This window comes from Podarcis raffonei, chromosome 15 (genome assembly GCF_027172205.1).
Source record: "Podarcis raffonei isolate rPodRaf1 chromosome 15, rPodRaf1.pri, whole genome shotgun sequence".
Taxonomy (NCBI): Eukaryota; Metazoa; Chordata; class Lepidosauria; order Squamata; family Lacertidae; genus Podarcis; species Podarcis raffonei.
This window is the reverse complement of record NC_070616.1, coordinates 851,282-868,642: the sequence shown is the minus strand read 5'-3', so window position 1 is coordinate 868,642 and position 17,361 is coordinate 851,282. Positions and strand designations below refer to the sequence as shown.

Sequence of the window (17,361 nt, the reverse complement as noted above, 5' to 3'; positions counted from 1 at the left end):
TCAGAGCAGGCAGTGCTGAGCTAGATGGATGGAGAGACCCATTTATTTGTAGGTCTCTCGTGAGACTGGGCAGCCGCTGTTTGGTGAATGGACCAACATGGTCGGAGCTGGTATCTGGCGGCTCTCTTCCATAGAACCACAGAACTTTTAGAGTTCGGAGGGTCCCAAGGGGTCATCCAGCCCAACCTTTTGTTCAAATGGGGCCTGGGTTCAACAGGCGGCCCACAGGCATTCCAACTGTGCCACAGGCCTCTGTGAGCCGGGATAGCTCAGAGGGTAGAGCACGTGACTCTCAATCTCAGTCAGGGTTGTGGGTTTGAGCATTGCAGGGGGTTGGACTAGATGCCCCTTGTGGTCCCCCCAATTCTCTGGTTCTAGCCACCCACCCCTTCCACAGACGTTCTCTGTTCTGCCCCAGTGATCTGTGGCTCTGTGTGTCTCCCCCTCCCCAGGGAATGCTGCTGTGCTGCCCCCCAGGATGGAAACCCTCCTCAGGCAGGTGGAGAAGGACTTGGGCATTGACCGCAGCCAGCTGGCAGCTGCCACGGGGAGCTCCCACGTCATCGCTCTGGTGCCCACCAAGTGGCTGGCTGGCCTGAAGGAGCGGGGGGTGCTGCCCAGCCTGTGCCCGCACCCCGAAGGGCTCAGCGATGTGGAGGTGCGCACCTGCCTCCAGCACTCGGTGCAGAAGCTGCCGTCCGGCTGGACCAGGGTGGAGATTCACGGCCTGAGAAAGGACCGGCTGTGCTACGGGCTGGCTGTGGTGCCTGGCGACCCGAAAGAGCCCCCGGAGACGCTCCATGGCTTCATGCGCCATGTGGCTTCTCAGAACTACCGGAACCTGTGGAGCCAGGCTCACCGCCTTTACGTCCGCCCGTACTGCCACGCAACCACCCCGCCCACGGCCCCTGCCCTGGAGGTGCTCTGTGGGGCCCTCCAGAGGCTCTACGGCTGCCCCATCGTCCCCGTGGGCAGGGGCGCCCCCTCCTGCACCTCCCCGGCCAAAGAGGGCGGCTGCTTGCACGGCAGGTGCCCTCCTCTGCGCTGCCCCAGCATCCTCCCTGCGGAGGCACTGCTGGACTCCCCAGAGATGTTGTACGTGGTCTTCCCCTACGTCCAGTTCTGCCTCCACGACATCGTGACCTTCAGCCCTGCCAAGCTGACCAACAGCCATGCCAAGCTCCTCTTCATCCTCTTCCAGGTCCTGCAGGCCATGGAGGCCTGCCACCGGGCAGGGCTGGCGTGCGGAGCCTTCTCCTTGCACGACGTGGCCGTGGACGAGAAGCTGTGCGCCCGGCTCAGGGTCCAGCTCTGGGACTATGAGCGGGACGAGGAGGAGGAGGAGGTGGCTGCAGACGCGGAGGCGGTTACTGCAGGGAGGGACCCGCTGGCGGACGGAGGTGGCGTCCCTGCAGCGCCTGGGAAGGGCCTTGGGCAGCTGGTGCTGGACTGGGTGCACGGGCGCCTCAGCAACTTTGACTACCTCCTGCACCTGAACCGCTTGGCCGGCCGCCGGGCGGGTGACCCCAACTACCACCCAGTCCTGCCCTGGGTGGTGGACTTCAGCACCCGCAACGGCCGCTTCCGGGACCTTCGGAAGTCGAAGTTCCGCCTCAACAAGGGCGACAAGCAGCTGGACTTCACCTACGAGATGACCAAGCAGGCCTTTGTGGCCGGGGGCGGCCTGGGCGGGGAGCAGCCCCACGTGCCCCACCACATCTCTGACGTCCTCTCTGACATCACCTACTATGTCTACACCGCCCGGCGGACGCCCCGGGCCGTGCTGTGCTCCCACGTGCGCTCCCAGTGGGAGCCCAACGAGTACCCGGCCAGCATGGAGCGCATGCAGGGCTGGACGCCGGACGAGTGCATCCCCGAGTTCTACTCGGACCCCGCCATCTTCCGCTCCATCCACCCGGACATGCCGGACCTGGAGGTGCCGGCCTGGTGCGCCTGCCGCGAGGAGTTTGTGGCGGCCCACCGGGCGCTGCTGGAGAGCTGGGAGGTCTCCCAGGACCTTCACCACTGGATCGACCTCACCTTCGGCTACAAGCTGCTGGGCAAAGAGGCCGTCAAGGAGAAGAACGTCTGCCTGCACCTGGTGGACGGCCACACCCACCTAGCCAGCTACGGGGTGGTGCCTCTCTTTGACCAGCCCCACCCCCGGCGCCTGGCGGGGAGCTGCGCCCTTCTCTCCGCCGAAGCCCCGCCCATCACCAGGCCCCTCATCCCACCTGTGCAGGAGACGAGAGTCCTGGAAGGGGGTGCCCCCAAGGGCCAGGCCAGCAATGGGGCCGGCGGGCCAGTCGTGGAAGCGGCGCCATGCGAAGGCGTGTGGGCTGGAGGTCGGTTCACGGCGGAGGAGGTGGAGCAGGGGGCGGAGGCGCTGGAGGCCCTCCCTGCGGGGGCATGCCGGGCCACGGAGCTGCCCGGTCCCCCCGCCCCGCCCCCGGGGATCCCCGCAGAGGGCAAGCACCTTGGCCGCAGCAGGACCAAGGCGGGGGCTCCTCCTGCGGAAGGGCTAGAGGCCAAGATCATCGTTCCCGAGGGCTGCAACTTCCTGCAGGCCTTGGAGGAGTTGGAGAAGCTGGACGCCTTCCTCCTGAGGGGGCTGCACGCCCAGGTGGGCCGGCCGGAGCAGTGCCAGCCTCGCTTGCCCCCGGGGCCCTCGGACCTCTTCCAGAGAGACATGCAGGCCCTGGGGGTTGTGGTGGCCGAGATCGTCTTTGCCCCGAAGCTGCGGGCGCTGGAGGCCGGGGCGGCCCTGGCGGAGCGCTTCCAGGCGGCTCGGAGGCTGTGCCGCCAGCACCCCAAGGACATCCCAGCTCCTCTGCAGCACCTGCTGGATACGCTGCTGCGGCTGAGGGTGGCGGATGGGCAGCTCGCCAGGGCGGGGTGGGGGCCGCTCCTGTTTGACTACCCCCCTGTCTGGCAGGGCCTCCCTCCGCCCTACCCCTGGCAGCTGCGGAGCTCCTTCAGCGCGGTGCTGCCCTTCCCCGCCTACTTCCCGGCTCTGCACCGCTTCATCTCCACCTACCTGTCTCGCCAGGCGGAGGCCGAGGGCCGGGAGCTGGTGTTCCAGCTGTGGCGGCAGCTGGAGGGCGTCCTGAGCAGCATCACCCCCGAGGGCCTGGAGATCCTGCTGCCCTTCGTCCTGGCGCTGCTGTCCGGGGAGCACACGGCTGTTCACGCCGCCTGGTACCTCTTTGAGCCCATTGCCAGGGCCCTGGGCCCCCGCAACGCCCACAAGTACCTGCTGAAGCTGCTGGTGGGGGCCTACGAAAACCCCCGCTGCCTCCATGGGCGATTCTACCTGTACACCGACTGCTTCGTGGCACAGCTGATGGCGCGGCTGGGCCTGCAGCTCTTCCTCTCCGCCCTCCTGCCCCACATCCTGCAGGTGCTGGTGGGGTCCGAGGGGGCCGCCCCAGAGGAGAACAAGGCCCTGCTGGGAGTGGCGGAGGAGGAGGAGGACGACGAGAGCGGAGGGGGCAGTCCCGGGCCCTGCTCCTTTGGGGAGGAGGCCAAGGCGGAGGCGGAGAGGGGCTCGGCCCTGCAGCTGCTGGGCTACATGTCCGGGGTCAGCCTGCACGACCAGGCTGACCTGCCCGAGAGTGAGGACTTCCAGAACGGGCTCTACATGGCCGAGACTCTGCGGGGCAGGGAGGAGGAGGAGGAGGAGGAGGAGGAGGAAGAGGCTGCGGCAGCCGAGGAATCCCTCAGCCTGGGCCGCCTGAGCGACAAGAGCAGCGCCAGTGAGGTCTCCCTGGGGGAGGACCGGTCGGCCGCCGACGGGGAGTCCCAGAAGGACAAAGGGAGCCTCAAGTCCCTCGACAGCAGCCAGGACCTGAAGCACAGCGAGGAGGAGGAGGAGGAAGAGCAGGAGGAGGAGCAGCCGCAGGAGGAGGAAGACGAGGGCCAGCAGGATGGGGAGGAAGAGCGTGACGACGCCACCACCGTGGTCGCGGAGGAGCTGACACTCTCCTTGGGACTCAGCGCCTCGGTGGAAGCCAGCCTGGCAGAGGACGATGATGGCGAGGAGGAAGAGGAGGAGGACCGGGTCGGACGGGGCTTGTTGGACCAGGAGGGGGACAAGGAGAGGAGCATTCTGCTGGGTGAGCCAAGGCTCCTTCCGGGGGTGGGCAGGGAGGGGGGCCTAGTCATTCATTCATTGATTTAAAAAATTGTATACTGCTGTATCTTAGTGGTTTAGAGTAATATAAGTTATAAGCAAAAGAAGAATTCAAAACAAAGACCAGCAGGGACTGGGGAGGTGCTGGGAGGCCAGGCTGCGCCCGCAAAGGGAGCTCCCTTGGGTGTGGGCAGGGTGCCGCCTAACCGCCCGCTCCCGCCCTCTCTTGTCTCCCAGACACAGCCTGCAAGATGGTGAGGTGGCTCTCACCCAAGCTGGGCCCCACCACCACCTCCCGCTACGTGGCCAGGAACCTCCTCCGACTCCTGACGTCTTGCTACATCGGTAATTCTTGCCTGTGGGGTGGGAAAGGAGGAGGCTGCTTTTCATGGGTCTGGGGGAGGCCTTCTGTTGGAACAACCTTTGCCAGCCTGGTGCCCAAGTGGGGTGGGTGGGCAGTTGGGGTCTAGAGCGAGTTTAGCCTGCAGAAGAGGAGATAGGAGATCCATCTTCAACTGCCTCAAGGGCTGTCACATGGAAGAAGGCGCAAGGCTGCTTTCTCCTCCCCTGGAGGGCAGGACCTGAACAGACAGACTCGTATTGCAAGGAAGGAGAGTCCAACTAAAAACTTTCTGAGGGGAAGAGCTGTTCAAAGTGGAACAGATTCCCTCTGAAAGTGGTGGACTTGTCTTCACTGGGCTCCAGTTTTCTATCAGCTGCAGCAGCTGGCAAGGGCAACCTGGTCAGGGACAGGTGTTAGAGCCCCGCAGCCCCACAGGCATTCCCCAGACGGTAGGACTTGAACCAGGAGCATTGAGGGTCTGAGATGCCCCGGGGTTTGTGTGTGTGGACTCTCCTTCACCAGGGGCGTGTACGCAGTGGCTGAACGGCCGCCTTTCAGGACTGCTGTCGCAATCGGATTTCCTGCCTTGGGAGCGGGTTGGGCTGGATGACCTTTGAGGGTGCCCCCCACGTTTTCTCTCTGCTCTTTCTCCTTCCGCAGGTCCTGGCAGGCAGCAGTTTGTGGCCGGGGCTGAAGAGAGCAGCCCTCTGAGCTCCGGGAACATCTACCAGAAGCGGCTGCTGGTGGGGGATGTGGTGTCCGAGCCGGTGCTGACCTGCCTCGTCCACCTGGCACACCTGTATGGGGAGCCCGTCCTCACCTACCTGTACCTGCCCTATATCAGCTACCTGGTCAGTGTCTCTATCTGAGGGTGACTTTCAGGGCTCCAGGCATGTCTGTGGGGCCCCTCCACTTTCCCTCTCTCTTCATCTTCCTTGGAGCAAAGTTCCGATGGCCATCTGCCAGGGATTCTTTACCTGAGATTCCTGCATCGCAGGGGGTTGGACTAGATGACCTTGGGGGGTCTCTTCCAGCTCCAGGATGCTCTGATTCCATCTTGCCTTCTCCTACACCCTGGGCCCAGCTGGCACAGTCTTGTCCAGGCTGACTGGCAGCAATGGCTCTCCAGGGTTTCGGGCAGGGAGTGTCCCTGGGGCTGCCACTGGGGATTGAAGCTGGGACCTTCTGCATGCCCAGCAGGTGTTCTGCGCTACTGGGCCCTTACCCGGGGCTCTCTCTCATATCCTTCCACTCCAGCACCATTCTTGGGCAGCCTGAGCAGCTTGCTGCAGGGAACACAGGATTCTGTTCAAGATTTCAGCAGCCGGAGAAGCTTAGCTTTAAAAACAAAGCAGCCCAAGCAGACTCGCCTTCCCAAGTTTCTAGCCCTCATGGCTTTAGGGAGAAGCTGAAATGTACCTGAGCAGTACCTAGCAAACTCCCAGAGGGCGGGAGTGGGGGGCTGAGCAGAGGAGGGGCCAGCGGGACGGAAGATTGGGCAAATATATGCCAACTAAAATCCTAGATGTTGCCCCCCTTCCAAGGAGGGAGTTTGCCTTGCTTCGTGTCCTGGGGGGGGGGGTGGCAGCTCAGGGAGAAATTTCTTTTATTATTATTATCATTTCAAAACAAAAAAAAAATTACAAACATCAAATTCAAAATCCATATTCATTTTCTAACATAAGCCTATTACGTAGATTACCTAAATTAAAATATATCTAATTGCTCTATGCTTCCCTTTGCTGTATGTAAATACAAAGCAATTAACAAATTATAAATTATATTACAGGTTCCCATATACCTTCCACTCCCCTTCACCCATGTGTGATCTCAATATTTTACTTCTTCCATCTTGTTGTGTTGTTAAAATTTAGTAATTATTCAATTGATTCTATTGTTATTTTCTTGCTTACTCCTGCACATTTTACACGTTCTTTGTTAATATTTCAATTCCGGAACCATATTTTTTCAGGGAGGAGTTTCGTTTCCTCCCCGGCAGCTGCTCTGAAAGGAGAAGCTGACTCATGTTCAGCCTCAGGGGCTCTGAATGCCTTCTGCACACTCACTTGTTCTCTCTCTGTGTGTGGAGGTCACACTCTGTATTGGGGGACACTTCCCCATTTTACATCTTTCCCAACGTGGAGGGTTGTATTCAGCAAAGTCAGGGGAGGGGGCAGCCCCTTTGCTGGGTGGGAGGAGGAGGGAGCCTCACAGCCCTGATGTCCAATTGGCCAGGCTGGCCATGCGGGCAGCGCCTGCCCAAGTCAGTTTGGCACCGAGGGTGAACCACAAAATGGCACCCCTTCCACTAGGGGCAAAGGGGTGGGTGAGGAGCTACATTAGGAACAAGAGGGGAATCAGCCGGACGGTTGGAGTGGGAATCCAAGGACACTGAATCATGCCAGGAGACCCCTGGGGGCGACTACTCAGGAGGTGGCAGATCCAGCCTCCAAGCAGCGCACCACAGCCATTGCGGCCACAGAGGCAGCAGCAGCAGCAGCAGGTGATGCATTCCTTGGAGACGGGATCTGCTGCCACTGTGGATCCTGCCACCTGAGGCAGTCACCTCAGCTTGCTCATGAGTGGGCCGGCCCTGAAGGCAGGGGTGTAAATGAGCCCATGGCCTGTTTCATGGAGGAGACGGCTAGCCATGGTTGCTTCCAGGTGCTGGAATGCACAGAAGGCGAGAGGGCTCCTGCACGGATCCTGCTTACAGGCTTCCCTCGGGGGTTTTACTAGATGACCCTGGAGTCCTTTCCAATTCTACCACTCATGATTTTTCTCAAGTGCCATAGGAAAGGCAGCGGTGACTCTCAAGGATTTTAAGGTGGGGGTTGTCCCCAGCCCTACCTCCTGGGGATTGACCTGAGGACCTTCTGCATGCCAAGCAGGTGTTCTGCCGCTGACCCACGTCGGACCTCCTTTCCCTGTTCCAGGTGGCTCCTGGGGGCGGAGCAGGCGTCGTCCGGCTGAACAGCCGCAAGGAGGCCGGGCTCCTGGCCGCCATGACGCTCACCCGCAAGATCGTTGTCTACCTCTCAGACACTACCCTCATGGATATCCTGCCCAAAATCAGCCAGGAGGTCCTTCTGCCTGTCCTGGGCTTCCTCACCTCGGCCGCCATCAGGTGACGTATTGCCATTAGGGCAGTTTGCTGGGGATGAGAGGCTGGGGCGAGAGACCCCTCTGGCATGCAGCAGGAAGGACCTGTCCCAGACATCCCTCTCTGGCCACGGGGGCCTCCGCTCTGGAGGCGCTGGCTGAGGGAACCTGCAGCCCCCAGAGCCCTTGCAGGGGAGACTGGGCGGTGTGTGCTGGGATGTCTCTCTTGGGCCCCCTTCTTGACTGACGCACCACCCTCCCCCTCCAGCTTCCCCAGCGGGGCCCAGGCCCGCGTCGGCTTGTGCCTCAAGACCATCAGCCTCGTGGCGCTGGTTTGCTTGCGGATCGGGTCGGAGATGGTGCAGCAGCACCTCAGCCAGATTCTCCGGATGTTCTTTGAGACGTTTTCGCTGCTGGAGCAGGTGAGTCGGGAAGGGAGGGCAGAAGGTCGGGGAGCTTTTTCGGCCTCTGCTGATGGGGGGGGGGAGAGAAGGACCCCTGGCTCTGGCAAGACTTGAAGTCGTGGCACATGGATGTGGGGTGGAAGTGGTTCTTTCTCATAAGAGGCATCAGGTCAACCCAGGAGACATTTCTCAGGCCACAAACGCCCAGAAAGTGATCTTTCCTCTGCAGAGCTTATTCGCTGTACGGATCATATCTAGGGAGCCTGGGTGGCAGAGGTTGGGGAGAAACGAACACTGGGTTCCAGTTTCTACAATGCTTTCATGGGGTCCCTTCCAACTCTACAGTTCTATGAAAAGTGCAGGCAGGGGGGAAATGGCCTCTTCCAAAATGCGGTGCTGTTCTCAGGGCGGCTGTTGGCGCTGGGTGGGAATCATCTCCCAGAGGAGGGTGCCAGCAAGGCGGAGGTTTGTCTGTGACTGGTTCCCTCCTCCTCCCCCCTGCCCAGGGTGAGACACAGGAGCCTCCTGCCCTGCCGACAAGGCTGCTGCCCCCGGACCCGTCTGCTGTGTTGGAGCTGCAGAAGGTTTTCAGCCTGGAGATGGCTTACATCACCTTTGTCCCCTTCTCCTGCCTGCTAGGTATGGCATATGGCTTGACTCTCCTCCCCTCTCCCTCTCGATCCGAGTCTCTCTTTTGTGCTCTTGCAGACACATGCATGCGCACACGCTCTGCGCCTTCTCAAATGGCTCTGGGTGTGAGTCTTGGGCAGCAGACACAACAGTGAGTCTTGTGGCACCTTGAAGATCGGCCCAGCCTGTGCCCACCTGGTGCCCTCCAGCTGTATAGGGCTGCAGGGACTGGGGTGGCCAAGTTGCCCAAAACATTGGGAGGGTGGCAGGCTGGCAAAGCAGAAAGGTATAAGTGTGTGTGTTTTTCCCCATCTCCTTGAGATGACCTGAAGGCCCCTAAGGAACATCCATTCTTCCTTTTGGACCCTGGACATCTTGAGGCAGTGAGTTCCACAGGTTAATTTGCAGCAGTTTGAATAAACTTTTTTATTCTAGAACTGCATGGGATAAAAACGTCTCCCTGCTTCCTTTCTCCAACCCTCCGACTGTTTCTCTCCCTCCTTTTTTAAAACTTGACAAGCCCCAGACCCTGTTGCCTTCGCAGCTCCTTAATCCAGTTGCGCTTGGTGAGGAGAGCCCTTGGTGCTCCTTGGCCTTGCACGGGGCCTGGACCCACCTTCCTCCCTTCTCTGCAGGCGACGTCATCCACACCCTCGTCCCCAACCACGCACTGGTCGGGCGGCTGGCCGGACTCTACCTGGAGAGCATCAACCCCCGAGGCCTGGCTTTCCAGAGCCAGGATGCAGCCGCGCCAGGCCCGGGGTCCTTGGAGCAAAGCGCCCTGGGCGCGGACCCCTCCTCCGGCCCCTGCGAGGACACCCACTCTGGGACTTTTGGGAGCGTGCTGGTGGGCAACCGGATCCAGGTCCCCGCGGAGACCCAGCAGGAGGCCTCGGGGAGCCCCGGCAGCTTCTGCCCCACGCCAGGGCGCCGGGAGGAGGGGGAGGCGCTGAAGCAGGAGCTGCACCGCAGCGCCCACCACCTCTGCGGCAACTGGCTGGCCTACTGGCAGTACGAGATCGGGGTGAGCCAGCACGACGCCCGCTTCCACTTCCACCAGATCAAGCTGCAGAGCTTCGTGGGCCATGCGGGGGCCATCAAGTGCCTGGCCCCCCTGGGCGGGGAGGACTTCTTCCTCAGCGGCAGCAAGGACAAGACGGTGCGCCTCTGGCCCCTCTACAACCGGGGGGATGGCACCCGCGAGGAGGAGCCCCGCCTGACCTACGGGCAGCACAAGAAGTCTGTCTTCTACGTCGGCGCCCTGGAGGCCCCGCAGCACGTGGTCAGCTGCGACGGCACCGTCCACATCTGGGACCCCTTCACTGGTGAGGCAGGGGAGGGGGGCTTGCCAGGCCGCAGGAGTGTGGCCCCTTGTGGCTGGGTGGTGTAATAATAAAAATAATAATAATAAATTTTATTTATACCCCACCCTCCCCAGCCAGAGCCGGGCTCAGGGTGGCTAACACCAGTAAAATTACAGTAAATACATAATGGGGGGGGGGGGAGAACAAAAAAAAAAACCCAACCAATTTAAAATGCAGCCCCGTTTTAAAAGTAGCCGATAGATCAAAACCATAAGGTGAGGGAAACACAAGGGTCAGACTGAGTCCAAACCAAAGGCCAGGCGGAACAGCTCTGTCTTGCAGGCCCTGCGGAAAGATGTCAAGTCCCGCAGGGCCCTGGTCTCTTGGGACAGAGTGTTCCACCAAGTTGGGGCCAGTACAGTGGTACCTCTGGTTACGAACTTAATTCGTTCTGGAGGTCCGTTCTTAACCTGAAACTGTTCTTAACCTGAGGTACCTTAGCTAATGGGGCCTCCCGCTGCCACCACACGATTTCTGTTCTCATCCTGAAGCAAAGTACTTAACCCGAGGTACTATTTCTGGGTTAGTGGAGTCTGTAACTTGAAGCATCTGTAACCCGAGGTACCACTGTACTGAAAAGGCCCTGGCCCTAGTTGAGGGAAAGGGGGGCTTGGAGCCTCTTCAGAATACGTCATCTGGTGACGCACATGTGCCAGGAGGAAAACACGCCAGAGGTGGATTGGGGGCAGCACAACCGGCTCTGGAGCCGGCTGCCCCTTTCGCCCCCTCTGAACCGGCTGTCTCTCTCTTGCAGGTAAAGTTGTCCGCACGTTTGAGGCACCTGACTGCAAAGTGCCCATCACGGCGGTGAGCGCCATGCCGCCTCCATACACCAGCATCAGCATGGCCAGCGCCGACTCTGTGCTGCGCTTCATCGACCACCGAAAGCCGGGACTCCAGGTACTCTGAGGGTTCATTGCGACCGGGGCTGCTTTAGTCGGGGGAGGTGGGGGGCCTTTCCTGCTCCCCATTGGGCGTGACTGTGAAGAGGAGGCTGTAGCCTTGGGACAGAGCAGCTGCCCTGGTCCAGCTTCCCACTGGAAAAGGGTCTGAGTAGGCAATGGTTTTCTGTTCCACAGACACCAGGGAGCCAATACAGGCAACTCCCAATTTATGCAGCGGTTACGTTCCAAGGAACCGCGTGTTCATGTGAAATTGTGTATGTTTGAAGCACCATTGGAAAAGCCTGCCAGCACCCTGTTCCACCCCTTTTGATGATTAATGAATTTTATTATTACGGTCACAGACCAGTTCCGGGTCACTTACAATATCGGGAAAATCATAAAACACAACAAGAATACATTGAATTGGGTATAACAGAGATAATTCAGATATAGCGGCAGTTTTTTAAAAAAATAAATCTTGATCACTAAAATATAACCTAAAATTATCATTTAAAACCTTAATCGTTTTTGTAGTACAGCTTTTCCCCTAAGTTTTATGGCAGTCCCCCTTTTGATGATGTTTTTGGGTGGTTCCGAGCTTGGTGTGTTGCATGAATACATGTAAATGCCTGAGCTGGAGAGAGAAAGGCAGAAGGCAGCTTAGAATAACAGCCTTGTCGAGTCCTCCAGTCCAACTCCCTGTAATGTCAGAATCACAACAGGAGCATCTCTGGCAGATGGCCAGCCAACTTGATGGGACATTCGGAAGAACGTCTTGGTGGTCAGAGCTGCTCAGAAACCTCCAGCGAAGGAGGGTACCTTCCAAGGGAGTCTGTCCCGCTGCCAAACAGCTCTTAGGAAGTTCTTTCTAATGTTCTGCCAGAATCTTTCTTGCCATTTGGTATCTGTTGGTTCGGCTCCCGCCCTCCAGAACAGCAGAAAACACCTTCCATGTGGCAGCCCTTCAGAGATTGGAAAAGGGCTCTCATGTCACCTCCGAGTCTCTTTTCCGGGATCCCTCAGCCGCTTCCCAATGGGATCTGTCACTCGGAGACAAAACATCTGCTTTGCATGTCGGTCTCTGGTTCGCTCCCAGCCTCTTGGAAAAGTGTCAGGTGATGGGAAAGACCCTCCCTTGCCTGAGGTCCTGGAGAGACGCTTCCAGTCAGAGCAAGCAGCACTGGACCAGGTGGACAGAGGGTCTGGCCTGCAGCCAGGCAGTGTCCTGTGACGGTGGGCCTGGGGGCTGGAGGGGGCCTCACATTTATCTGGGAGTCATGAATTGTGACCCCAAGCGACAACTTTGGGAGTTGGGAGGCACCCAGCTTGCAGGCAGGAGGTCCCCAGTCCAGCCCCACACCAGTCCCCTCACGTGGCAGGTGCTGGGAGGGTCTCCCTTTCCCAGGGCCCTGGAGGGCCTGACGTGGTTCCCCTGGTCTTCTGAGGCAGAGCAGTGGCCTTGCAGGTCTCAGGTCCAGTCCCTGATGGCAGCACTGGGGAAATGCTGGGGGGAAACCCTGGAGAGCTGCTGCTGCTGCCAGTCAGAGCAGGTGACGCCGAGGGAGAATTGCGGCAGGTTCTGACGGGGAGTGAGGCTGCTTCTGACGCCCCTCTGCCTCCCCTCCTTCTGTGCCCCTAGCATGAATTCCGCCTGGCCTGTGGGGCCAACGCTGGCCTGGTCCGCTGCCTGGCCGTCAGCCCCAGTGGCCGGAGCCTGGTAGCCGGCTTCTCCTCCGGCTTCATGGCCCTGCTGGACACCCGGACAGGCCTCATCCTGAAGGTGTGGCCAGCGCACGAGGGAGACATCTTGCAGATCAAGGTAAGGGGCTGGGCTGGAGGGGTTCATTTGGATGCATCCCCCCCCCCCGCCTCGTTCGTCTCGAAGGCAAGTTCGTTTACGATTGACCTTCCAAATGCTGGCTAAAACTAGGGACCACCCTGTCGTAAGAACCCAAGAAGAGCCTTCTGGTTCAGGCCCATCTAAGCAACCTCCTGTGGTCAACCAAGTTTTTGAAATAAAAGCCAGGAATTAGGAGCTGTGGGGGGGGCATCCCAGGCCCATGGGCCCCACCCTGGGGGTCCCAGACTGCCTCTCCTGGTCTGACCTAAATGCCTTTTCCCTCTTGCTCAGAGACCGGCTGCCCCCCTTTCCCCACCGCTGCACCTCGGACAGCTGAAGATTCCCTTCTGTGGGTCCAAAGCATCGCCTGGTGCTCTTGGGCACTGGGCCAAGGGACTCAGGTTAAGGGAGCACAAGTAGCCAGTCTTCGGCCTGCTCTCTGCATGGGGGGGGGTCTCAGGCCCCCTGCCCCAAGGCCCTTGCAGCCTCAGATCCAACACAGGGGCATCATTCGCCGTAGCCTTGTCTGCTTACGTGTCTCCAGTGCATTCCCAGATTGCACGCTGGAGAAACCGGGGGATCTGGTATTGCAATGTTGCACACAGGCAAACAAAACCCCCTGCCTCCAGCCTTCCTGATTCCAGAGCGGAGGGTGGTCGCATGTGAGCAGTACCTTGTGGAAGGAGTCTGGTTGTGGAGCGGCTTGTACTGCGTGGGTGTGGAAGTGGGGTTAGGGCGTTGGGGGCTTGGCCGGTTGTCCCGTCTGTTGATCCATTTCTGGGGGCCATTTCTGAGCTGGTGGGAGGAGGACAAAGGTCTTGTGTGCCAGAGGAGGGGAAGCCGAGTGTGTGTGTGTGTGTGTGTGTGTGTGTGTGCTGGCGGTCCCTGCTTTCCCCCCTTAGCACTGGCTGCCTGCCCCCATCTGAATGGCTAACCCTTCTCCCTATTTGCCTGCTCCCTGGCCTGCCCTCCGTGTCCTTCACCCACAGCCAAACAGCCCAGCTGCTTGTGTTCCTCCGCTGACGGGAGGCCCTGGGCCACAAAGCCCCGCTGGCAGCTCCCAGGCACTGCTGCTGCCAGTGCTGAAAGAGGCAGCCTGGGACCCATGCGCACAACCTTCTTCCTTGGCTGGGTGGGGCATCTGCATCCTGTGTGGCAGCAGGGCCAGCCCACCCACTCTCGCTTAGACTACTGCAATGCGCTCTGCGTGGGGCTACCTTTGAAGGTGACCCGGAAACTGCAGCTAATCCAGAATGCAGCAGCTAGACTGGGGACTGGGAGCGGCCGCCGAGACCATATAACATTGGTCTTGAAAGACCTTCATTGGCTCCCAGTACGTTTCCAAGCACAATTCAAAGTGTTGGTGCTGACCGTGAGACCCCTAAACGGCCTCAGTCCAGTATATGTGAAGGAGCGTCTCCACCTCCATCGTTCTGCCCAGACACGGAGGTCCAGCTCCGAGGGCCTTCTGGTGGTTCCCTCGCTCCGAGAAGCCAAGTTACAGGGAACCAGGCAGAGGGCCTTCTCGGTAGTGGCGCCCGCCCTGTGGAACGCCCTCCCACCAGATGACAAAGAGAAAAACAACTACCAGACTTTTAGAATACATCTGAAGGCAGCCCTCTTTAGGGAAGCTTTTAATTTTTAGTAGGTTATTGTATTTTAGTGTTTTGTTGGAAGCTACCCAGAGTGGCTGGGGAAACCCAGCCAGATGGGCTGGGTATAAATAAAAATTATTATTATTATTATTATTATTATTATTATTATTATTAGGCAGGCTGTCTTGGGTGGCAGATGCTGAAGGCGGTATCCCACAGGCGCTCTGCTGCCAGCGGCACTGGATTCCAGCAGAATGTTGCCAAAATCTCACGTGATCTTGCCGGAAACTGCTGCTGCTGCTGCAGGCTAGGGAGGCTTGGGCGGCCGCATGCTCTGGCTTTGCCTCAAGCGGCAAAATGGGATGTGCAATCCCTGTGAGTCAGCCCCCTGGTCCTTCGCAACCGATTCTGCATAGGGAGGGGTGGCCTTTGGGAAGGCCCTCCCCACCAGTTCTGCGGAGGCAGTGAGATGCCAGTGGCCGGTTCTGGTTTTGCCACACTTGCTGGGGAGCATGCTGAGAACAGTGGAGAAGCTGGCACCACTGGAGTCCCCCATGAACCACGGGTGGGTGGTGGGTGAGCCCCCCAGTTAGTGCTGGGGCTGAATACTAGCCAGGGCTCCTGCCTGGGGCACGGGAAGTGAAATTATTTATGTCATAAAATTCATTCACTGCTTGATTGTTAAAAAAGAAAGAAAAGCAAATCATGAAAAATCTGCAAGTTCTTTAAAACATACAAAAACCTAAAATACTAAAACGTATTAAAATGACCATAACTTTCTGGGCCATCTTGTTTGAATGGGAATGTTTCATGCTGGAAAGAGTAGAGTGCAGGTGTCTGCCTCATATCAATAGGCAGGGAGTAACAAAGGTTAGGTCCCACCACACTCAAAGGTTGAGTTCTGAGCAAATGTGGGACGGGTGTTCTATGTGGCCATGTCCAGTTGTGGCAATGGAAGAAGTCGAGTGGGCATATGGAGGGTAAGGCGATCTTGCTGGGTAAGGCAGAGTGCCTTGAGGCATGTGCAAAGTGCCTTTCCCCTTCCACTTTGTAAAGCAGGATTCAGTGGCAGGGTGCATCTCCCCTTTGCATCAAAGGACTACTGCCCCCCCATTCTGGGTGGGGTTCCTGGGTGTGGGCCGAGATGCCCCTGAACTGACGAGTGACGTTTCCCCCACAGGCCACGGAGGGCAATGTGCTGATCAGCTCCTCCTCTGACCACTCCCTGGCCATCTGGAAGGAGCTGGAGCCGAAGCCCCTGCAAACCTACAAGCCGGCCTCCTCGGAGCCCATCCACACCTTTGACCTCTACGGCAACGAGGTGGTGGCCGGGACCGTGGCCAACAGGATCAGCGTCTACGCCCTGCAGGAGGCACTGCCCCCCAGCGTCACCAAGCTCAGCTCCGAGAACTTCCGGGGCACCCTCACCAGCCTGGCTGTCCTGCCCACCAAGTGCCAGCTCCTGCTGGGCTCTGACAATGGCACCGTCCGGCTCCTGGCGTAGCCCCGGCTCCCATGACACACACCTCTCCTCCCTTCTGGGGAGACTGGGGGGACTGGGGTTGGGTGAGAGAGGGGGCAGGGGGCTTCGAGGAGAGCTCCGTGCCCACTTTGACTCTCTGCAAGCAGGCTGCTGGGCAGCCAGAGGCCCCAATCCTCTCATCACCGTATGTGCCTGAGTCTCTTTGGGAAGTGGGGTGGGCATTCCCTGAGGAACCCACGGAGGGTGGTAGATTTGGTGCCCTCTTCCACCTCCCCTCTCCAACGCAGCATTCCTGTTCTTGAACTTTTTCGATGGTGTGTGTGTGTCGCACAAGACTTATTCTGTCCTCCTGGCTCCCCCCATCCATCCCATATGCGTCTCCTCCCCCCACCCTGCAAGAGCTGGCCTCCCTGCAAAGAGAGAAGGCTTTGCACCTGGACAGCGGCATCACCTGGGCACCGGGGGCTCCTCCAGTTGGACTATGGAGAGTGCCTTCTCTCCACCCTGTGGAGAATGGTCCTCATGTGGTGCTTGGAGAACTGGAACCCTCCGAACCTCCTCCTCCTCCTCTGGGAAGGGGGCAGCCTCTTTGCTGGCTGACCAGCCCTTGCAGATGACCTTGGCACCCAGTTCTCCAGTCTCCCTGTCTTTGCTTGAGCCCAGCGAGGAGGCAGACACACACACACAGATTCAGTGGTCCAACTGCCCTGCCACGTTCTGTCTCGCTCTGCCTGTCCTCCTGGAATGATATTTTTCCCCTGGGGTGGGAGTGGCAGGGAGGCAGCTTGTGGGAAAACCCCCCACCCAGGCAAGGGTCAGCACACCTGTGCAAGTGCTTGCCCCCTTTTCCTGGGGGGAGGGGAGCAGACCCCCCCTTTGCTGATTAACTGATTGCAATAGATTATATATATATACATATTCTAATAAACACCCTGGAGCTCGCAGTTGCCTTCTCTCTCTGTGTGTGTGGCATGAATTTGGTGTCCGGCTGCTGCTTCCTTCTCCCCCCCCCCACCTCCTCCTCCTCCGTAAGGGACAACAGGGCGCCACAAAAGGGCCAAGATGTTCCAAAACTTTCTGCGGTGACTCAAAAGTTAATCTGTGCCAGATAGTGAGACAGCCTGGCTATTTATTTATTTAGTAAGCAAGAAACAAACACACCAGATAGTCAAGGTGATGAGTGCCCTCTAGGCAAGGCAAAGCTGCAATTCCTGACTTCAGGGGGTTGGACTAGATGACCCTTGGGGTCTCTTCCAGCTCCACAATTCCATGACGTTGATTTCAAAGGAGGCCTCGAAAGGCCAAGCAGGGAGGAATTATTAGGGTAGCATTCAGCTAAGTTTTGCAGGGAGTAGACCTCCTAGAAATCATTGGACTTCACTTGGGCATGTTCCTCAGTTTCTCCCCAGGCAGGCTGCTTGTTCAGCTGCCGCCGCCTGGCCCAGCTCTGGTTTTCAAGGGGGGCGTGCATGTCCCTTTTGCATGCAGAGTTTCGAGAGTCGTCTTTCCCTTCCTTGCTGCCCCCTCCCCAGGTGCCTATGCTTTGGCCAGGATCCAGCTGGTGGCTGCTTGAGGGCTCGGTGG

The 17,361-nt window shown here is 58.8% G+C and overlaps 1 protein-coding gene across 1 annotated transcript; it reads left to right on the top strand.

The window, feature by feature from the left end:
• The first annotated feature begins 417 nt into the window (after positions 1-417).
• WDR81 (WD repeat domain 81) lies at positions 418-16,721 on the top strand. The gene is made up of 10 exons (XM_053367697.1): positions 418-4,115; positions 4,370-4,477; positions 5,136-5,326; positions 7,412-7,602; positions 7,846-7,999; positions 8,488-8,620; positions 9,247-9,936; positions 10,730-10,875; positions 12,499-12,678; positions 15,475-16,721. Exons 1-10 carry the CDS (start codon positions 479-481, stop codon positions 15,796-15,798), a joined length of 5,754 nt encoding a protein of 1,917 aa, XP_053223672.1. The 5' UTR covers positions 418-478; the 3' UTR covers positions 15,799-16,721.
• Positions 16,722-17,361: the final 640 nt, after the last annotated feature.

What these genes read in the sequence shown, in the direction of transcription:
- WDR81 (XM_053367697.1), top strand. Translation starts at nt 479, where the DNA reads ATGGAAACCCTCCTCAGGCAGGTGGAGAAGGACTTGGGCATTGACCGC. An exon ending in ACCGAAAGCCGGGACTCCAG is followed by an intron (nt 10,876 to 12,498) that starts GTACTCTGAGGG and finishes CTGTGCCCCTAG; the next exon opens with CATGAATTCCGCCTGGCCTG. An exon ending in GAGACATCTTGCAGATCAAG is followed by an intron (nt 12,679 to 15,474) that starts GTAAGGGGCTGG and finishes TTTCCCCCACAG; the next exon opens with GCCACGGAGGGCAATGTGCT.